Below are 23,518 nucleotides of genomic sequence, written 5' to 3'. Positions count from 1 at the left end.
ATTCTTACCTTTGCTTCTCTATAGGTAAGATATTTTTTCCTCTGGCATCTCTCAGAGTTTTTTCTTTATCTTTGATTTTCTGAAATTTAAACATAATATGACTAGGTGTGATTTTTGTTTGTTTGTTTGTTTGTCTGTTTTGCATTTATCCTGCTTGGTGTGCTTCGAAGTTCCTAGATTTGTGCTTTGGTTTCTGCCATCAATTTGGGGCAAGTTTTTAGTCACTATCCATGTCAGTAAATATTCTGTAACCAAAACACACCTGTTTTAATGACTATTCAGATCCTTTACCTTCTCCTTTCTGGGGGGGGGGGGTCTCAGAATGTTTTAAGCACAAAAAAGTACAAATCCTGCTGGTTTTAAAACTTAAATTTGGACAAAATTAGCTTATTCCTACCAGTCACCTTTTGCTCCTCTTATCTGCAGTAGACTTCACAGGGGATTTATACTTTATTTTTAGAAAATGTCCCCAGCTTACACCATACCACTCAACAGGCCCTCTGTTCAGGCCCAATGAATATTTCCAAGCATAGCCAGTTTGCTCTTACAACAGCTTGCTATACAAACCTAGTTGATGCATGCTTTTTCATCTGCTGATTAGAGAGGCAGAGGACCAACACCTTGTCAAAGAACAGCTCAGACAGTTAGATATCTGCATGCAAGTTTTTTATGCACGAGGGAGATTGTTATTACACTGTTGTCAACACACAAAGGCAAAACCAGGATTTATAAAATAGGTGGGAAGGGAGGAAAATGTAGAGTTTGGGAAAATTAAGGGTTTTTCTTGATTACACTGATTAGTTGGAGGGCATTACAGAGGCAAAGTACGGAAGGTCAGTGGGGGGCGGGGTGACTGAGTCATCAAGGGAAACAATTTTAGATATTTGTGAGTTTTCTGAAAAGCCTTTGGAGGTTGGCTTTGAAGCATGTATGGCAAGCTGTCTAGTGTTTCTGTGCCGTTCGCACCCCCACTTTAGGTAAGTCAGGTCAGAACCATTCATTTCTCTCAGCAGAATTTCTCTTCTCCCTTTTGGACAAAGTTATCTTGTAAAGGAGTGGATTCAGACATGAGCATTTCATTTCTTTTTGGAGAAAATATCATCAGTTGGATATTAACTTGGGATAATGACCATTGAATAATTAACCATTCAGATATTTAATGGTGTCAGAAGGCAACACCTATGAGGACAACCGCAAATCCCTAACAAACATTTGGGCACCTGGTTTTTATCCAGGTTTTATTTATGCACTCACACCTTATGTGATAAGTATGAGAAGACCATTTGACTACATAAGAGTAGATTACACTGTGCATCTTGAGGAACCAAAAAGTAAACATAACAAATTCCTGTCTAAATTTAATTTGTCTAATTACAGAGGACAAATACACTGGGTATAGACAAATGATAAAATATAATCATATGAGAAAATAATTGGGCTATCAGGCCTCTGTCTTTCTTGAGGTTCCTTGAGTTCATGGAACGGCTTTAGTATGCTAATCAAAAAAAGTTGACCCCTGTGTGTTAGAGCTTTTGTTCCTGTCTATTTTAAGGCTCCCCTAAGATATTGTCTTTTATTAAAGTCAAAAGTTCCTATAGAGACCTACTGTATATTTTCATCATTTCTGGGACAGGAATTGCACTTTTCAGATATTGACAACTAAAGGGTAAACATGAAAAAAATCCACAGGTTTAGAGGGAAGAAGAAGGCTTTGACACTTAGAATTACAAGAACTCACGTTGGTACATACAAAGTGAATATACACAGTAAATCCTATCTCTGATCAGAAGGACATGCTACTGATGTTTCAAACTTAAAATCATAAATACCAGGAAACACCAGAATCTTCAAGACAGACAGAAATAAACAAAATTAGCAAATTCATTTTTCCTGTTGTCTGCCACCTGCCACAGATTGGGTCCCACCTGGTAGAAATCCCTGCCAATGGTCAGACAACCAAAATCCCACATCACTGACACCAGAGGGGAAAAATATTCACTAAATGCACATCTGAAAAATGAATTGGCTTGTAAGAGCCAAAAAACTCAGTCACTATCTGCACCACTCACCAGAACCAGGGAAGGTGAACTGTGGACCAAAGGGATCTAGGCTGGGACAAGGTACACCTACAGGCTACTTGTTTCTCTTGGGGTAGGACTCAGGTGAGGAAAATCTTGATAAAATTCTCCGGGTAGTTGTGGAGCTCTCTTTGTCCTGAGTCCTGCCTCCTGCTTTCTGTGTTCTTGGGGGATTTCATTCAGCCCTTCTGCCACTGCTTTCCATGGCAATTCCAAGAATGATGGGGGCTGCCTTACTCTCTGTGAAGGTCAAAATTACATTGGAGGACTTCCTGTCAGCCTTTTTAAGTCTTCTGTAGGTGAAAGCTCAGAGTGCCTAGGGGGTTTCTCTCAGCTCTCCTGACTGCTCCGTCCCATTTTGCAGTATTGCAATAGTAATTTCAGCAGCAGTTGTGAAGACCAGTGTGGCGAAGAGTCGGGGATGGTGCATCTGACTACTTCTGAGGCTCTTCTAGCTTCTGTTAGGTCAGCGCCACACACGACCTGGAAAGTCGTTAGAAGCTGCACTGGTGAAGGCTAGATGACCTTTTAAAATTAAATTAATTGATTGATTGATTAATTAATTTTCAAAGAACACTTGCTTTGCTAGAGGAAGTGGGTAATGAGGAGTTCTTGTCTAATGATTACTGGGTTTCAGTTTTGCAAGATGAGAAAGTTCTGGAGAGTGGCCATACAATGGGGAGAGTATATTTAGCACTACTGAACTGTACACTTAGAAATGGTGTAGCCCTGGCTGGTGTAGCTCAGTGGATTGAGCGCAGGCCTGCGAACCAAAGGATTGCGGTTCGATTCCCAGTCAGGACACATGCCTGGGTTGCAGACCAGTTCACAGAAGGGGACCCATGAGAGGCGACCATACATTGATACATTGATCTCCCTCTCCCTTCTCTTCTTCCCTTCCCCTCTAAAGAAATAAAATCTTGAAAAAAAAAGAAATGGTGTAAATTTTGCATCATGTTTTTTACCATGAAACCCAAAAAATTGCTTTAAAAATATTATTACATAAATAATACCTGATAATTGTGAAAAGCCCAGAAAATACAGACAAGTAAAAAGGAAATTAAAAATTACCTACAATTCTACAGCTAAGGTTAATGTTTTGTGCATAAATATATAAATTGTACATGTGTAGGTTCACACTGAATATGCTCTTTCATAACCTCAGTTTTGCAAAGTTTACACTGCTTTCAACCATATTTTAAGTTCTGTGTTCTAGGATATGTCCCATATCTGTGAACACCAAGGCCTTAAACAGAGGTGAAACTGCACGTTTAGGGGTGCACACCCCTCCATGGAGGCTTCTCCCTTTAGATCTTGTGTCCTCAGCAGAAGGAAAGGCTTCTCCACCCCTGACCTGTCAATCAGCTCTGCTGCCATCTTCCAGTTGTTCCTTTCAGATATGCCCACACCCAGACAGGCTCCGGGCCCTTGGGGACCTGATGAATGGACTTCTTCCTGGTATCCTCAGTCACATGTCTATCCACTGGGATCGTGTAAACACACCTTTCAGCAAGGTTAACGATTAAATTGTTGAGATTAAAGGTCAAGAGACCTGACTTTAACTGAACCTCAGAATGGGAGGTAACACACCACTACTCATCTTCCACCTTCTCTGAGGAAAGGAGTCAACAAGAAACAACAGTCATACAGGAGTCTGCATTTCAGGAGACCTCCAGGAATCATGCTGGAGAAGTTCTGCAACTCTACTTTTTGGGTGAGAAATTATACTTATCTTCTTCTCAGACTCAGAACAAGTGGTAGATTAGCCTAGAGGAGCCACTAATAAGAACGAGAGAAGTTACATATGCCATTGCTCTAAAGCATCTCTCTCTCTCTCTCTCTCTCTCCTTCTCCCTTCATGGTAAAGCTCAGGGTGTGTTTTAAATAAAAGAATGTCATAATATCTGCAGAAGCCATTCTATACGGGAGAAGTAGTGTTTTTATTTTATAGCACATATTTATTGTACCCCGACTCTTTTCTTGGACAAGCTATCTACAAAATTACCTCTCTAAAGAGAAATAGGGGGATGGCTTCCAATTTCATTCATGCTAGGAGTGAGCACTGAGTAATGTGTGGGGTAGGAGGAAGAAGAGAAGGCCCGTGAGTGAGCCCTACTGAGACGGGTTAGTGCTGAAGTGGTAGTGCTTTGTTCTAGAGGAGCTGGCAGTCAGTGATATGGACTGGAAGGTGCGTCCAGGGATGCACAGTGGGCATCACGAGCACTGAGACAAAATCAAACGGTTTATTGGGAGAGAATGAGAAGGGACCTTGCATTTAGTGATCCTGTGAAAGTGTGGTCTACAAACTCTTAGCATCAGCATCAGAATTACCCAGGTTGCTAAATAGTTTAAATATCTTAGGGGAGAAGTCTTAATTCTGAAGTTGGGTAACCTCATGGAGAGTTAAGAGGAGCAGGACTGAGAAAGCAGAGCACGTAGGCAGCACTTCCCAATCTTAGAAAGACCCTGGGCCCCAAGTCCCTCAGAGCCAGGAAACATGTACCCCGGGAAGATAGAGCTTAACAGGCCAACCCCTGAGAATTCTCTGACAACTACCTGGCAGATCATCTCAATCAGAGCACCTCAACCTTTTCTTTAAAGAGTCTGTCCAGTCATAAAAAAACAATTCAAAGATGTTTATTAGGAGAAAACAATCTACCCTCACATGACTCTGATATAAAAACTAGTGCCCCCACCTCAACTCACAAGGCCCTTCTTCTTATTGCAGAGGGCAGACTGGTACAGAACCTGCTGGGAATGAACCTTTTGTCCATTAGCGTCATTGCCACTTCTGTGCTGAAGGCCCCCTTGGGTTCGGACATAGCCCTTTGCAGTCTAAATGCCGTAGTATGACTAAGCATACCTCCTGCCCTCTTATTTATCCTCACTGGATATGCTTATTGATTAGAGAGAGAGAGAGAGAGAGAAACGTGGATGTGAGAGAGAAACATGTGCCCTGAGCAGGGATCAAACCCACAAAATTTTGGCGTGCGGGATGATGCTCCAATCAACTGAACCACCCGGTCAGGGCTGCCTGAATGTCTGAATGTCTGCCAGCAAGTTCATTCAGTGCTAAAAACTAGAATAAGAAGTTTTTACATCCCAAGGAACTATTCTCCTCTGTGGATTAGGGAACCGTCCCTCTTCTTCCCACAACTTGGCAAACACAGTGGTGAAGTTTAGTCAGAACAACTGGTGGGGAGATTCGCTTAGAATCGCAGGAAGAAAAGGTCTTTAGAGGTTGAATTGGTCAAAAAGTCACTAGATGTCATTAAATGATCAGTTTATATCAATGGAAATGAATAGAAAAATATAGCTAACTAAAGGGTCAGGCTGGATATAGATATAGAACTGATTTAAAATTGTTTTGAAATGTGTTGGGTGTGGAGGATATGGGCTATGGCTGGTCTTCTGTTTTCAAAAACTTGTAACCAACAATCATCACATTCTGGTCCCCCAGAATTCCTCACTGCTGGATAGCCCGGAGGCGGACCTGCCGATTTGTTTTGAACAAACTGTTCTGGTCTGGATTCCCTTGGGCTTCCTTTGGCTCCTGGCCCCTTGGCAGCTTCTCCATGTGTACAGATCCAAGACCGAGAAATCTCCTGTAACCAAGCTCTACCTTGCTAAGCAGGTATGGAAACCTCACTGTTTTCTGACTGATTCTGTGGTGCACCATAGAGACATCTTCCAGGTGGTGAAAGTGTCTTCTCTGTCTTTAACCTGCTTTTCCAGAGGCTGTGGTCTCAGGTAGAGCCATGTTCTGAGTGTCTCTCCTCCGCCTGCCCTATGCTTCTCTGGTCCCTTGCTATATTTCCTACTTAAGGTGACTTTGATTTTTGCAAAAGAAAAATGACTCAGAAATCTTATGGATAGTGGACACCCTCAACACCAGTAATGGGCACTCAATCCGTCAAATACACAGGTATTGCCTTTTCAGTATTTGAGAAGCTAACACTGGTTTTCCTACCTCTAAGCTGTTTCAATATATCAGGAGACTGTAAATCAGTTGGCACCGGCCATGAGGTGAAAATGAACTATGTAGTGTGCCCTCTTCACTGTTCAGGTGATCCAACCATCACCGGTAGCCTCTCCAAACTAGGGTCTGAAATGCAGCTTTCATTCTCCCACAGTCTTCCAGAAGTCTAGCTGATCACTCACAGTAGAGGGAGGAAGGGTGTGTGCTCAGTGACATGCCTCAGTAAGGACACAATGGGAAGAGCAGGGCCCACAGGAGAGAGCCCAGGAGGAATGAGGGGTGGTCCCCTTCAGCCAGCTGCACTTGTTCATGTAGAGTCTTGTGGGAGATGAAAGACCCTCATTTGAAGTTGCTACCTCGGAAGGTTAACCATCTGCTTCTTTTCACTAGGTGCCCCCCACGGCCCCCACCCATCTGATCTTTACCCAGGGCTTTAGAAAGGGAAGTTAGATTCGGAGTTCTGTGAGCACACACATCAATGACCTCAGGCTACCTGCACTCAGAAGGGAACTTGCCCAAAGGAAGAGGGATTTGCATCGACACACTGAGACGGGGCTGGTGGGGGTTTTGTAGGGCTCTGAATGGGGAGAGAACCCTGTCTGAGAGCTGGGGGCACGGTCATTGTCTGCCCTGTTGACCAGAGTGCAGAGCACAGGGTCTAGCACTTAGTAGGCACTGTTGAATGTTGGTATTACATGCACTCTAGAAATAGGTGTTGAGACAAGAATGTTTTAGACTCTGAACATTGCATTTGGGAATGAGTCAGAGGTTTTGGTCAGAGTCACTGTGTAAGCCAGGGAGCAACCCAAAATGAGTCACTCCGACATATTTGTGTCTTTCCACAATGCTGGGTTTATTAGGTGAGACCTCCCTAATAAGCCAATAAAGTCACGTGAACATTGCACACAGAGAGGGGGAGCTTATGAGTTAAACATGAGCAGAATGCCCACCTAGCATGAAGCCCCTGTCACTGGTGGTGTCTGCAGATAGAGAGGTAGGCATCTATCTCAAGCCAAGTGGCTGCAATGGCAACACACATCTGGTGGAGTTGAACTCTGGTCGGGCTCTGGGCAGGACCTGTGGCACAGCCAAGTTCCATTGTTTGTGGGGTGGTGGGAGCTCTGAGTTCTTATAGCCACCATGGGCAGAGGTCCCACTCATATCAGTGTGCAGATAGGGTCCTTACTCAACTGTCCAGACTCGTGGTCTGGGGCATTCTGGGCCCCTGCTAAGAATGTTTCTGTTACACCCCATTACTTCAGTCTTTTTTTAAAAATATATTTTATTGATTATACCATTACAGTTGTTCTATTCCCCCCCTTCATTCCCCTCCACCCGCACACCCCCTCCCCCACCATTCTCCCCCCCTTAGTTTATAACCACGTGTCTCAAGTTCTTTAGATTCTATATTTCCCCCACTATTCTTGCCCTCCCCCTATCTATTTTTTACCTACCCTCTATGCTATTTTCTGTGCCTTCTCCCCCCTTCTCCTCCTCCCACTCCCCTGTTGCTAACCCTCCATGTGTTCTTCATTTCTATGGTTCCACTCCTGATCTAGCTGTCCTCTTAGTTTGCTTTTGTTTTAGGTGTGGTTGTTAATAACTGTGAATTTGCTGTCCTTTCACTGTTGATATTTTTCATCATCTCTTTCTTATATAAGTCCCTTTAGCATTTCATATAATAAGGGCTTGGTGCTGATGAACTCCTTGAACTTGACCTTATCTGAGAAGCACTTTATCTGTCCTTCCATTCTAAATGAAAGTTTTGCTGGATAAAGCAATCTTGGCTGTAGGTCTTTGTATTTCATGACTTGGAATACTTCTTTCCAGCCCCTTCTTGCCTGTAAGGTCTCTTTTGAGAAATCTGCTGACAGTCTGATGGGTACTCCTTTGTAGGTGACTGTCCCCTTATCCCTTGCTGCTTCTAGGATTCTCTCCTTCATTTTGGTCTTGGCTAATGTAATGATGATGTGCCTTGGTGTGTTCCTTCTTGGGTCCAACTTCTTTGGCACTCTCTGAGCTTCCTGGATTTCCTGGAAGTCTATTTCCTTTGCCAGACTGGGGAAGTTGGCAAAGGACTGGGGAAGTTCTCCTTTATTATTTGTTCAAATAAGTGTTCCACTCGTGGCTGTTTCTTTCCCCCTTCTGGTACCCCTATAATCCGGATGTTGGAACATTTAAAGATGTCCTGGAGGTTCCTAAGCCTCTCCTCATTTTTTTTGAATTCTCATTTCTTCATTCCTTTCTGTTGGGATGTTTTGTTCTTCCTTCTGGTCCATTCCATTTATTTGAGTCCCAGTTTCCTTTCCATCGCTATTGGATTCCTGGACATCTCCCTTCATTTCAATTAGTTTAGCCTTCATACGGTCCTCTAATTTATGACTATAATCAACCAGTTCTGTTAGCATCCTGATAAACAGTGTCTTGAATTGTGCTTCTGAGAGGCTGGCAATTTCTTGGTCGCTGAGAGTTATTGGCTCTGGGACTTTGAGTTCTTCTTGCACCATCTTTTGGGCTGTTCGTGCCTGTTCCATAGCATGATCGGAGCCCTAAGGTGTTCACTAGCACAGGGCAACTAAGTCACTGGGTTGTGACGCTATATGTGGGGGCGGGGTCAAAGAGGAACTATGGCGTCCCGTCTGCCGCCTGCTGCCTCGACCCTCACCGGTGCCACAGCTGCTGCCATCACTGGGCCCACGCATTTCGTCCCACTGCACGCGAGTGTGCCACCACCGTCAGCCCTCGCCCCCTGGGGCCTGCGTGGTCCGTCTCACTGTGCGCAAATGTGTGACCGCGGTCAGTCTGCCCTGCACTCCAACTGGTTCCGGGCTGCCTGCGCGCCTAGGTCGGGGGAACTGTCCTGCCCGACCCTGCTCGCTGCTGGCTCCTCCCCTCTTACCGTCCCCGTTGAACGGTTAGATGTAGTCAGACTTCCGTAGAATTCAATTTTCTGTCCTTTGGCTGTGTCTTTGTTTCTCCAAACCTTTGCTGTATTCAAACTTGGTTGTGGGAGAAGGCACAGTGTTTCCACCTATGCCTCCATCTTGGCGGAAGTCCCCCGTTACTTCAGTCTTGACATAGCACTCTACACAACTGTCATGGCTGACTGACTCCATAGTGGACTGTTGAACTTGTCTAAAAGGTACACCCTCTTCTTCTTCTATACAGTCAGTCAGGAAAAGTCTGTCTAGGAAAAGACACTTCTATGCAGTGTCTAGGAAAAGCCTGGGTAGTGAGTAGATCAGTGTCCCATTATAATCACAGTTATTAGTTAACTTCTAAAAAACAATTTTCTTGAGATGTCATTCGTTACCATACAATTATCCCATTTAAAAACAATTCTACTTTTTAAAGTATATTTACAGATAGGAGCAACTACCACCCCAGTCTATTTTAGAACACTTTCATTCCCTCATAAAGAAATCTGTTATCTCCTCGTCCCCCTTAGCTCTGAGTAGCCATTAATCTACTTTCTGTCTCTATAGTTTCCCTATTCTAGACTTTTCATATGAGTGGAATCATATGTGGTCTTTTATGATTGGCTTCTTTCACTTAGCATAAGGCTTTCAAGGTTCATCTATCTTGTAATATTTATCAGGACTTCATTCATTTTTTAAAATGTTTTAGTTATTTATTTTTAGAGAGAGGGGAAGGGAAGGAGGAGAGGGAGAGAAACATTGATGTAAGAGACAAACATTGATCAGTTGCCTCTTCTATGTGCCCTGACCAGAGATGAACCTGCACCCCAGGCATGTGCCTCTGACTGGGAATAGAACCAGCCACCTTTCACTTTGCAGGATGATGCCCAACCGACTGAGCCACACTGGTCAAGGCTCCTTTGTGTTTTTTTTAAATCCTCACCCAAGGACATGTTTATTGATTTTAGAGAGAGAGGAAGGGAAAGAGAGAAACATCGCTGTGAGAGACAAACATTGATTGGTTGCCTCCTACATGCACCCCAACCAGAAATGGAACCTAGGTATGGTCCTGACCTGGAATTGAACACATAATCTTTTGCTGTATGGGACGACACTCGAATCAACTGAGTCACTTGGCCAGGGCAGTACTTCATTCCTTTTTAAGACTGGATAATAGTCCACTGTATAAACATATTACAGTTTGTTTAACTTTCATAAACACAAATCTATATGGGAAAAAAAGCAATGTATTAGTTTTTTTTTTCCATAGAGAATAATCCACTCACCCTTGCTCAAACTCTCAGGAGCTCCATTTATAATTTACACTTTACTTTTTTGCCTTCTACCATGAGAGTGACAAACACAGATTAGCTTTCTCTTAAAAAATAAAAATAGTCTCTTTTCTGAAAAAGTCAGAAGTGTAATTCCCCACAAAGCAAAACTACACCTTTACACAAGAACTTTCTTCTTAACTCCTCAACCGGATTGTTTTTTTTTTATTTCTCTGCTTCCTCTTCTACCTGCCTGTGGGCTGTTTGCGCTCACTCTCCTGAACAGTTGTTACTGCCACTCTTGTTTAATTACTAATGCAGTGTTCCCCTCATCTGAACTTGGTCCGTTTGGTTGACCAAGCTGGTGAGAGACTCTGCAAATCTCTTTGTTTAAAGGTGCATCCTGACTTGGCCAGTGCGGCCCAGTCTGTTGGAGTGTCATCTGGTAACTGAAAAGCTATGGGTTCTATTCCCGATCTGGGCACATGTGGGAAGCAACCAACTGATGTTTCTTCCTCACATGGATGTTCTCTTTCTCTCTTCCCTCTCTCTGAATTAAAAAAAAAAAAGTGCATCCCTACTGAAAGGACCTGATGTACAGTAGATAACTGAATGTATTGAATTACAAAATGAGTGAATGAATGAATAAATGAATGAATGAGTGGATGAGCTCATAGTCTGGGGGAACAGAAGAGGAATCTGGTTCTGGAGGATGTAGCAGTGCTGAGGAAAACGTGCAGCACAAATGAACGTGATGTCTAGCCAGTGAAACGTGGGAATCACCTTCAAATATTTGCAGAAGTATAACACAGAAGATTGCCTAACTAGTTCTGAAAAGTTTCAGAGAGCAAGATCAAGATAAATGGGTGGAGGTTGTTCTAGGGGGGTAGGCTTTGGCTAGTATACAAAAAAAATTTCTAATAATAATAACTGACAATAGAATGGACTGTTGGGGATCCCTGAAACATTTATCTGCCAGGGAAGGGGTGGAAGTCAACGCTCTGCAGTGGGTGGAAGATTCAACCAGAGCCTTGTCATGCAGAAAGTGCAAGTGAAAGGAGGACTGTGAGAGATGGAGTGGTATTAAATATGGCCAAACCACTCCTTTCTTTTTTAAAAAAAAATATTTTATTTCTCTTTTTTATTTTTATTTTTAGAGAGAGAGGAAGAGAAGGAGAAAGAGAGGGAGAGAAACATCAATGTGTGGTTGCCTCTCATGTGGCCCCCACTGGTGACCGGGCCCGCAACCCAGGCATGTGCTCTAACTGGGAACCGAACTGTGACCCTTTGGTTTGCAGCTGGAGCTCAGTCCACTGAGCTATCCCAGCCAGGGCTCCTTTCTTTTTTAATACCAGTGTGATTTATCTCCTTAGGAAGTTGAGTTTAGTATACCACATGGGCACTTGAAATTCTTCCAATAAATCAGAGATCAAGGGCAAACACTGATAAGAACTTGATAATTATTAACCACAAGATACCCCTAATCCTATGTAAACACAGTGTGTATATATTTCTAGTTATAAAAATAATGCCAGGTTATTGTAGACCGTTTGGGAAATAGGAAGAAAATTAAATCTGTTGATAATTGTGTTACTCTGATATACTCTTATTAACCTTTTGGTATGTTCCCTTCTATTCTCTTAAAAGAAAAAGTCTCATTCCCAGTCAGGGCACATGCCTGGGTTGCAGGTCAGTTCCCAGCAGGGGACGCATGAAAGGCAACCATATATTGATGTTTCTCTCCCTCTCTCCTTCCCCTCTAAAGATAAATAAATAAATAAAATCTTTAAAAAAAAAGAAAAAGTCTCTCAACCTAGCACCTCCCAAGTCCCATTGTCCAGGCTGCCATTTAAAATTATTTTGATGGCTACCTCCACATTTGCAAATAATGTATTTATACCTGTATTTCTTGATCTATTAATTTTAAAAATCTACTGCTGCTTTCATTGACCCATCTCCGAGCCTCCTTTTTCTCTCTTCCTCTCCCTCTTGGTCTTTCAATTCTCTACAGTCATGTTCAACCCTTCTGGTGGTTGCCTTTACACCTAAAACCAATCTGCCATCAATTTCAGACTCTACATCCTGATGCCTCTTTGTGTAAATGATGGAATTAGTGCCCTCACATTTCTTGGATCTGGAGAACGTCCTTCACTAAAAATTTCAGGAAGCACAACAGTGAAGAAAGTCTCCAAAGACTCACTTTCTGAAAACATCCATCTGAATATGAAATGCTAGGCTCAAAAAAATATTTTTGTTTTTAATCTCTGAAGATGTCCCTATGTTGTTTCCCAGAATCCTGAGCTACCGAACTAGGATTTTTCTCATTCCTTATCCTCTCTAGAAACTTTTCTTCTACTTATTCTTGATGTCCTGAAATTTTACAGTCTGTTTACAGCCTGTTTACATGGGTCCCTTTTTATTCAGTGTGTTCTACACTCTCTTCCTAAGGGCCCATGTCTCTCTTACCTCTGAGAAATTTTTATATGTTACTCCTTTCATTTTCTTCCCTCTAATTTTGGAATTCTGTTTCTCCATCTAAACTTCTTTTAGGTGGGTATTGGACTCTGAATTGGTCCTTCTTCTCAAATCTTTTCCCCTATGTTCTGAAAGATTTCTCCATTTTTCTCCTCCTGTCATCCTAAAGAGCTTTTATTTAATTATCACAGATTTGACTTCTAAGAATTCTTCTTAAGTTTTGAATAAACCTTTAAAAATCCCAGCAATCTATGAACAGATGCAATATCTTCTCAAATCTCCCATAGGACATTAATTTTAAAATACTTATAGTTTCTTCTCTGTTCAGTTAATAGTTTGTTTCTTCCCAGAATCAGTTGTTCAGGTTAATTAGACTGGTTATCTTCTTTGATAGTATTGTTTTTTCTCAACTTTCTGGTGGTTATTAGTGTTCTGTTTTCTAAATATGCTTACCTGTTAATGAGTATGTGTGGCTGGAGAAGGTCCCTCTGCCGTTGTATAAGTCTGCTTGTCGACGGGAGGGCTGCCCGTGAGCTCCGAGTCCCAGATGACTGTCTGGACTTCTGGGCTTCCCCCAAGAGCAGGGTCCTGGGCTATGCCTCTCTGTGCCTACTTGTGCCAAATGGATTTACTCTGGATGAAGTTACTCTGGGGCACCATTTATCCACACCACCCACTGGGCCTTTTTCAGGGAAAGAATTCAATTTATTTAGAGAGTACTTTTGTTTTAGACTTTTGGGGGGTGGTGATGGTAAATATAATTGTTGTCAGTTTGCATTTCCTATTCTTACTCACCTCCAGGACTGACTACAGCTAATAGATTTCTATCTGCTGAGACCCTCTCACCTACAAGGCATACCTATTGCTTTAAACAATAAAGAATTTATTATCTTATATAATAAACAGTCCAGAGGTAGTGCAAGTCCAGGATGTGTTAACATAGCCACCCAGCAACATCAACAGGTAGCTGATTGTTTTAATCTTTTTTTTTTTTGACGACCTCAGCACATCAAGCCAATTATCAAGCTGGTATATGATTGCAAGATGGTTGCAGCAGCTTCGGGCATTACACCCTTATGTCAATGTCCAGAGGTAGATAAAGAGGCTGCTAGGTGTGCTTATGTATCACTTTTAAAAATAGCTTTACTGAGATATAATTCACATACCATAAAAGTCAGCTGTTTAAAGTGTATAATTCAGTGGCTTTTAGGATAGTCACTATTATCACTAATCCCAGAATATTTCCCTCACTCCAAAATGAAAGTGCCTATTAAGCAGTAACACACTATTCCCCTCCCCACTCCTGTCCCTGGCAACTCTAAATCTACTTTCTACCTCCATGAATTTGCCTAGGGCATGTCATAGACTTGGAATTATGCAATATGTAACCCTTAGTGTCTCACTTGTTTCACTTAGCATATGGCTTTTCAATGTTTATACATGTTGTAGCATGAATCAGTATTTTTTAAAGTTATTTTTTATTGTAGTAGAATACACGTAAGATAAAATTAACCATTTTAAAGTATGCAATTCAGCAGCATTAAATGCATTCATAATGTCATCACCACTATCCACTCCCAGGACTTTCTCATGCCCTGAATGGGAATCCTGTGCCTGTTAAATGGTCACTTCTCCTTCCCTACTTCCCTATCCCCTGGGAACCGCAAATCTGCTTCTGGTCTCTACGCCTAGTATGCTTACTTCATATACAAATTAAATGTGGCCTTTGTGTCTGGCTGTTTTCACTTACCATTATGTTTTTAAGGCTCATCCAGGTTGTAGCCTGTATCAATATTTCATTTCTTTTTTTAAATATATTTTATTGATTATACCATTACAGTTGTTCTATTCCCCCCCTTCATTCCCCTCCACCCGCACACTCCCTCCCCCACCATTCCCCCCCCTTAGTTTATAACCACATGTCTCAACTTCTTTGGATTCTGTATTTCCCCCACTATTCTCGCCCTCCCCCCTATCTATTTTCTACCTACCCTCTATGCTATTTTCTGTGCCCTCTCCCCCCTTCTCCCCCTCCCACCCCCCTGTTTCTAACCCTCCATGTGTTCTTCATTTCTATGGTTCCACTCCTGATCTAGCTGTCCTCTTAGTTTGCTTTTGTTTTAGGTGTGGTTGTTAATAACTGTGTGTTTGCTGTCCTTTCACTGTTAATATTTTTCATCTTCTTTTTCTTATATAAGTCCCTTTAGCATTTCATATAATAAGGGCTTGGTGCTGATGAACTCCTTGAACTTGACCTTATCTGAGAAGCACTTTATCTGTCCTTCCATTCTAAATGAAAGTTTTGCTGGATAAAGCAATCTTGGCTGTAGGTCTTTGGATTTCATGACTTGGAATACTTCTTTCCAGCCCCTTCTTGCCTGTAAGGTCTCTTTTGAGAAATCCGCTGACAGTCTGATGGGTACTCCTTTGTAGGTGACTGTCCCCTTATCCCTTGCTGCTTCTAGGATTCTCTCCTTCATTTTGGTCTTGGCTAATGTAATTATGATGTGCCTTGGTGTGTTCCTTCTTGGGTCCAACTTCTTTGGCACTCTCTGAGCTTCCTGGATTTCCTGGAAGTCTATTTCCTTTGCCAGACTGGGGAAGTTCTCCTTTATTATTTGTTCAAATACGTTTTCCACTCGTGGCTGTTTCTTTCCCCCTTCTGGTACCCCTATAATCCGGATGTTGGAACGTTTAAAGATGTCCTGGAGGTTCCTAAGCCTCTCCTCATTTTTTTGAATTCTCATTTCTTCATTCCTTTCTGGTGGGATGTTTTGTTCTTCCTTCTGGTCCATTCCATTGATTTGAGTCCCAGTTTCCTTTCCATCACTATTGGTTTCCTGTGCATCTCCCTTCATTTCAATTAGTTTAGCCTTCATATGTTCCTCTAATTTGTGACTTTGTTCCTCTAATTTGTGACTATAATCTACCAGTTCTGTGAGCATCCTGATAAATAGTGTCCTGAATTGTGCTTCTGAGAGGCTGGCAATTTCTTGGTCGCTGAGAGTTATTGGCTCTGGGACTTTGAGTTCCTCTTGTGCCATCTTTCGGGTTGTTCGTGCCTGTTCCATAGCAGGATCAGAGCCCTAAAGTGTTCACTAGAACAGGGCAACTAAGTCGCTGGGTTGTGACACTGTATGTGGGGGCGGGCTCAAAGAGGGACAATGGCTCTCACTGGTATTGCAGGGCAACTAAGTCGCTGGGTTGTGACCCTGTATGTGGGGGCGGGGTCAAAGAGGGACTCTGGCGACCCGTCTGCCGCCTGCCGCCACCGCCCTCACTGGTGCCACAGTTGCTGCCGTCACCGGGCCCACGCCTTTCGTCCCACTGCATGCGAGTGTGCCACCGCCGTCAGCCCTCGCCCCCTGGGGCCTGCGTGGTCTGTCTCACTGTGCGCGAATATGCGCCCGCGGTCTGCCCCGCACCCCAACTGGTTCCGGGCTGCCTGCGTGCCTGGGTCAGGGGCCATGTCCTGCCCGACCCTGCTCACTGCTGGCTCCGCCCCTCTTACCGTCCCGTTGAACGGTTAGATGTAGTCGGACTTCTGTAGAATTCAATTTTCTGTCCTTTGGTTGAGTCTTTGTTTCTCCAAACCTTTGTTGTATTCAAACTTGGTTGTGGGAGAAGGCACAGTGTTTCCACCTATGCCTCCATCTTGGCGGAAGTCCAATATTTCATTTCTTTTGATGACTGAACGATTCACCCTTGTATGGGTACACACTATTTAGTTTATCTGTTCATTGGTTGGTGGACATTGGGGTTGTTTCTGTTTTTTGTCCATTTTGAATAATGATGTTAGGAACATTTGTGTACAAGTTTTGGGGTGGACACCAGTTTTCAGTTTTCCTGGGTATGTATAATCCTTAGGAGTAGAATTGCCAATTCATTTGGTAATTCTATGGAAAGTCTACATTTTGAGGAACTGCCACACTGTTTTCCAAAGTGGCTGCACCCTTTTATATTTCTGCCAGCAACGTATGAGTTTCCAACCCAGGAATCCCACTTATCCTTTGCTTTCTGTGGTTTCAGTTACCTGTGGTCAACCATGGCCCAAATATGGAAAATTCCAGAAATAAACAACTCAGAAGTTCTAAATTGCGTGCTGTTCTGAGCAGTGCAATGAAATCTCACCATCTAGCTCCACTCCACCTGCATGGGAATCATCATTAGTCTCCATGTGTATACACCACCCACCCATTAGTCACTTCGTAGCTGTCTGGGTTATCAGATCGACTGTCTCAGCATTGGAGCGCTGTGTAGAGTAACGCTTAGTTTACTTCATAACGGCCCCAAAGTGCCAGAGTAGTGGTGCTGGCAGTTCAGATCTGCCAAAGAGAGACCATAAGGTTATGTGTGTATACGAAAAAACATGGTATATATAGCATTCAGTACTATCTGCCATTTTAGGCATCCACTGAGAGTCTTGGAACGTATTCCCCTGAGGATAAGGGGGATGACTGTACTCACCCACACCAATACTTGCGATGGTCCATCCTTTTGATCGTTGCTATCCTAGGCGTGAAGTAGTATCTCATTGTGGTTTTGATTTGCATTTCCCAAATGACTAATGATGTTGAGCATCTTCTCATATGCTTCTGGCCAGCTGTACACCTTCTTTGGAAAAAATGGATTCTTTGAATAGATCCTTTGCCCATTTTTTAACTGGGTTATTTGTGTCTTTTTATTTTTGAGCTGTAAAGAGTTCTTAACCCTCAAGATCTATGTATTACTTTGAATGGTGAAGAAAATGTTTCCCAGAAGCCCCCATGAGCTAGTTCCCACAAACTGTCTGTCCCCCACTTCTCTTCAGCCAGAATTAAGCAGTCACAGGCCAGGGGAATGGGACCGGCATGACTGGTTTCATTTCACTTCATGGGGTTGGAAACGGGTCCAGCTTCCATCCAAATATATGGCTGAGCCGAGCAGGGTAGATATTTTACAAAAGGCAGAGTTTTGTTAGGGAGAGGAGAATGGCTTTGAGGAGGCAACTTTACCAGTTGGGGTCCCAACAGGAAACAGATAGCTGAGACGAAACAGGATTATGGGAAGAGGCTGTATATGCAGACAGACCTGGGGCTTTAAGCAGCAAACTTACCCGTCTAGGTTTGAAGAAACAAGAGTGGAGAGTGAGTCTGGTGGGAAGGCAGAAGATGTAAGCATAGCAGCCGCTAGTCTTGATCTCAGCCACCCTTCAGTGTTACCTTTTCTTGTGTGTGCTTTGGGCCATGGTTTTCTCTACTTTTACCTGTAACTATTGGCAGGTTTGCTTTTTGTCTTCTGAAACTCATCTGGTCTACTGTGGTGGACTCCGCCCAGCAGAGTCTGCCTGTTGTGGCTGACAATGAGAATAAATGCACAGGCGACAACAATCCTGTGTGGAAAAAGGGAACAGACACAACTACTCTCTCAAGGGGAGAGGGCCTATGGATGCCTCGGCCACTCCCTCAAGAGGAGAGCGCCCCGATCCTTGCCTAGACAGGCTTTTATTGTTTTCCTCAAGTCTTTCATCAGAGAAAGATTTATTATCATCTATTACATAGAATATTATTGTTTACATTTTAGGTACAATCAAGGAAATTGAAATAACATGTAGAGGGGAATGGTGATGAGCTGATTAGCTCTGTCTTTGGGAAAGTTTGTACAGGCTTTGGATATTACCTTGAAGATAGACAATACACATTTGTTGTTTTAAACCAGGTGATGGAGTGTTAACAAGAGCCAGCCATAACAGTCTGTATGCATTTTCTAGGCCTGATTCCCATAGGAAAACTTGGTTTGAAGGTCTGGCTCCTGCCCACCACTTCGCTTCTGTAGGTTTTCCATACAGAGCTGAGTCACATCTGCCAGGCCAAACCAAACTGGTCCCCTACAGTCTACTGAACTCAACTTTCTTCATTCATATTCTCAGTGCTACTGTGGATTTTTTCTTGGGTAGTTCACTGTCATTTCAATGGATTGGGGAAGGATGGGAGATAAACGTCCTAAACCTGGCATCTTAGACAGGAAACTCTTGCCTTTTTCCCTATATGTTTTAAAAATATAATTGAACTCATTGTATATGCAATTTTGATGTCCACTTTTTCACTTCACATGATATAAAAAGCATTTCCCTCTGTTAACATTATTCTTAAACATAATTTTGATGACCAAAATTGTTAATCACATCAGTATACTGTAACTTATTTTAACAACTTTTACAGCATTAAGTCCTCCCAACAAACCTCTCCACTATTGTTTTTGGGTGATTACAGGTTTTATAAGTTTTTCATCATTAAAAAATGAGACTCTAGTTAACATTCTTGTGCATAAATATTTGCCTTCAATTCAGGTTACTCTCTCAGAATAGATTCCTAGAAGTAGAATTATTATGTCAAAATATATGAGCAGTTTAAGGCTTTTGAAACACAAGGGAAAATTTTTATACCCTAGGAAGATATTTGTCAAATTATAGTCTCACCAAAATTGCATTAAAGAGCATTTCTCTGCACCCTTGCTAGCACTATGTAAATATATTTTTCTCTATTTTTTATGCAAAGTGGCATCCTATTGTTTTACTTTGCATTTCTATATGTATGAATGCAATTGATTTTTTAAAATGTGTTAAGAATATTTTTGCATTTCTGAATTGTCTAATCACATCGCTTGCTCATTTTTTATTTATTTTATTTTATCTTTTAAATATTTTTATTTATTTTTAGAGAGAGGGGAAGGGAAGGAGAAAGCGTGGGAGAGAAACATCAATGTGTAGTTTGCATCTCATGTGTCCCCTACTGGGGACCTGGCCTGCAACCCAGGCATGAGCCCTGACTGGGAATCGAACCAGCAACCCTTTGCTTCACAGGCCCGTGCTCAGTCCACTGAGCTACACCAGCCAGGGCACTTGCTCATTTTTTAAAATGGGAGGTTAATGTACTTAATTTTTTATCTATTTCTGCAAGAGTTTTTTAAAGAGATTTTATTTATTTATTTTTAGAGAGAGGGGAAGGGAGGAAGAGAGGAAGAGAAACATCAGTGTGCGGTTGACTCTTGCTCGTCCCCCCTCCTGGGGACCTGTCCCACAGGCATGTGCCATACACTGGGAATATAACTGGTGACCCTTTGGTTTGCAGGCCAGCATTCAATCCACTGAGCCACACCAGCCAGGGCTAACTTTTTGTCTTTTTAAGAGATAATTTACAGAGGTTTACAAAATGTAACAGGTACAAAATAGCACATGATACTCTAGTCACTCATTCTTGTTTCAGTTGGCAACCATCAATACCAGTTCCAGAGATAATTCATTCCTGTGCAAGTAGCTCCCTACATGCATTTTTAACACAAATGTTAATGTCACAACTGTGTCTTGGAGATTTTTCCATTTGACACATAAAATCAGCCTTTTATTTATTATTATTGTTATTATTATTATTCCTCACCTGAGGAAATGTTTATTGATTTTTTTAGAGAGAGAGGGAGGGAGGGTATGAGTGAGAGAGAGAAGCATCAGTGTGAAAGAGATACATCAATTGGTTGCCTCCATTTTTTGCTTTTTAAAATATATTTTATTGATTATGTTATTACAGTTGTCCTATTCTTTTCTCCCCTTTATTCCTCTCTGCCCTGCACCACCCCCACCCCCACCACTTCCACCAGCATTCCCACACCTTAGTTCATGTTCATGGGTTGTATATATAAATTTTTTGACTCCTCCATTTCCTATACTACTCTTAACCTCCTTCTGTCTATTTTGTACCTACCATTTTTGCTTCTTATTCCCTGTACCTTTTTCCCATTATCCCCCCTCCCCTTCCCCACTGATAACCCTCCATGTGATCTCCATTTCAGTGATTCTGTTCTAGTTCTTTTGTTTTTGTTATTTTTTAGGTTCAATTGTTGACCATTATGAGTTTGTTATCATTTTAATGTTCATATTTTATTTTCTTTTTCTTAGATAATTCCCTTTAACATTTCATATAATAAGGGCTTTGTGATGATGAACTCCTCTAACTTGACCTTATCTGGAAAGCACTTTATCTGCCCTTCCATTCTAAATGAGAGCTTTGCTGCATAGGGTAATCTTGAATGTAGGTCCTCACCTTTTGTGACTTCAAATACTTTTTTCCAGCACCTTCTTGCCTGTAAGGTCTCTTTTGAGAAATCAGCTGATAGTCTTATGCGAACTCCTTTGTAGGTAACTGTCTCGTTTTCTCTTGCTGCTTTTAAGATGCTCTCCTTAGCTTTAATCTTGGGTAATGTAATTATGATGTGCCTTGGTGTGTGCTTTCTTGGGTCCAACTCCTTTGGGACTCTCTGAGCTTCCTGGACTTCCTGGAAGTTTATTTCCTTTGCCAGACTGGGGAAGTTCTCCTTCATTATGTTTTCAAATAAGTTTTCTTTCTTGCTCTTCTTTTTCTCCTTCTGGCGCCCTTATGATTCAGATATTGGAATGTTTAAAATTGTCCTGGAGGTTCCTAAGCCTCTCCTCATTTTTTTTTGAATTCTTGTTTCTTCATTGTGTTCTGGTTGAATGTTTATTTCTTCCTTCTGGTCCAAAGTGTTGATTTGAGTCCCGATTTCATTGCCTTCACTGTTGGTTCCCTGTATATTTTTCTTTATTTCACTTTGCATAGCCTTCACCTTTTCCTCTATTTTGTGACCACACTCAACCATTTCTGTGAGCATCCTGATTATCAGTGTTTTGAACTGTGCATCTGTTAGGTTGGCTATCTCTTCATCACTTAGTTGTATTTTTGGAGCTTTGATCTGTTCTTTCATTTGGGCCATATTTTGTGTGTGTATGTGTTGGCTCACCTGTTGTGTTGTAAGTGGCAGAGCCTTAGATATTCACCAGGGCAGAACAACCCATATTGCAGCGCTGTGGTGCTGTATGTGGGGGAGGAGTCCAAGAGGGAACAGTGCCATTTGCTCGGCTCTCTGCTAGTTTTCAGTCACTTTCCTCACTACCCACAAGCAAATTGGGCCCTTCTCATGCTGATTGCCAGGTGGGTGGGTTTGTGTACATTCTAGGACCCCATGGGTCTCTCCAACAAACTCTCCTGAGAGGCTGGGAATTTCTCCCACCACTGCAACACCCACAAGTTTTTACAGCCAGAGATTCTGAAGCTTTATTTGACCACGATGGAATCCTGGGCTGTGCAATCTGTCTCACTCCCCAGTTGTTCCTCCTAGTTTATCTGCATGCAAATGTGGGAGCACTGGGTCCACCAGCTGCTACCTTGCCACACTTCCTCTCTACCCTGGCTGCCTGTCTCCACTCCTCCTACCAGTCTGAATGAATGGTTCTTCTTTAACTCCTTGGTTATTGGACTTCGTACAGTTCGATTTTCTGACCACTCTGGTTATTTTTGGTTTTTAAATTTGCTATTATCTTTCTTTTGGTTGTGTGGGAAGGCAAAGAATATCTACCTATGCTTACATCTTGGCTGGAAGTCGTTAGTTGGTTGCCTCTTCACATGCCCTGAACCTGCAGCCTCGGTATATGCCCTGACCAGGAATTGATCCCACAAAATTTGGTTTATAAAATGATGTTCCGACCAATTGAGCCACACTTCAAGGCTGTTTCTTTCTTTTTATTAGCCACTTGAGGTGCTTCTTATTGAATGTACTATAATTTATGTTCATAATAGTAGAAATTAAGGTGGTTTCTAACCTTCCACCATCATAAGCAATGCTGCAACATATACAAAATGTATATACTTATATACTTATAAGTATATAAGTATATACTTATATACTATATGTATATACTTATATACAAGGCTTTGTATATATAAGTATGTCTGTAGGATAAACTCTTAGAAATGAAATTACTGAGTTAAGGGTATGTGAAACGAAAATTTTCATGGAAAGTGTAAATTTCTCTCAATTGAGATTTTTTTCTTAGTCTGACCAACTTTTTATTATCAAACTTTTTGATATTTGCTAATTAGTTAAGTGAAAAATGGTATGTCATATTTGAAATTACACTCATTATTAGTGAGATTAAACATTTTTTCATATGTTTAAAAGCCTTTTGTGTTTCTTCTTTTTTATTTTTTTTAAATATATTTTATTCATTATGCTATTAGAGTTATCCCAACTTTTCCCCCTATGCTCCCCTACACCTGGTACCCCCATTCCCTCCAGCAATCCTCCCCTTAGTTCATGTCCATGGGTCATGCATATAAATTCTTTGGCTTCTTCATTTCCTATACTATTCTTAACCTCGCCCTGTCTATTTTGTGCCTACCATTTATGCTTCTTAATCTCTACACCTTTTCCCCCATTTTCTCCCTTCCCCCTCCCAGCTGATAACCCTCCAGATGATCTCCATATCTATGGTTCTGTTCCTGTTCTGCTAGTTTGCTTAGTTTGTTTTTTTAGATTCAGTTATTGATAGTTGCGAATTTGTTGCCATTTTAATGTTCATGTTTTTTTCTTAACCATGGTTTTATCTTCTTTTTCTTAAATAAGTCCACTTAAGATTTCATGTAATAATGTCTTAGTGATGATGAACTCCTTTAGCTTTACTTTGTCTGGGAAGCACTTTATCTGCCCTTCAATTCTAAATGTTAGCTTTGCTGGATAGAGTAATCTAGGTTGTATGTCCTTGCTTTTCACCGCTTTGAATACTTTCTGCCAGTCCCTTCTTGCCTGCAAAGTTTCTTTTGAGAAATCAGCTGACAGCCTTATGGGAACTCCTTTGTAGGTAACTCTCTGCTTTTCCCTTGCTGCTTTTAAGATTCTCTCTTTATTGTTAACCTTTGGTATTTTAATTATGATGTGTCTTGATATGGACTTGTTTATGTCCATCATGTT

The 23,518-nt window shown here is 41.8% G+C and overlaps 1 protein-coding gene across 1 annotated transcript in view; it reads left to right on the top strand.

Moving 5' to 3' along the window:
* Window positions 1-3,615: 3,615 nt before the first annotated feature.
* Window positions 3,616-23,518, top strand: part of ABCC2 (ATP binding cassette subfamily C member 2) — a 65,910-nt gene continuing 46,007 nt past the window's right edge. The window contains exons 1-2 of the mRNA XM_037064183.1: window positions 3,616-3,792; window positions 5,539-5,712. Coding sequence (XP_036920078.1) covers window positions 3,760-3,792; window positions 5,539-5,712 — 207 coding nt within the window. The 5' untranslated portion in view covers window positions 3,616-3,759. The remainder of the gene's footprint in view (window positions 3,793-5,538; window positions 5,713-23,518) is intronic.

Source organism: Sturnira hondurensis, unplaced genomic scaffold (genome assembly GCF_014824575.4).
Source record: "Sturnira hondurensis isolate 20B ecotype Veracruz unplaced genomic scaffold, ASM1482457v3 Scaffold0014854, whole genome shotgun sequence".
Classification (NCBI taxonomy): domain Eukaryota; kingdom Metazoa; phylum Chordata; class Mammalia; order Chiroptera; family Phyllostomidae; genus Sturnira; species Sturnira hondurensis.
Note: the sequence above shows the minus strand (reverse complement) of the source record. Positions and strands in the feature narration are given on the sequence as shown.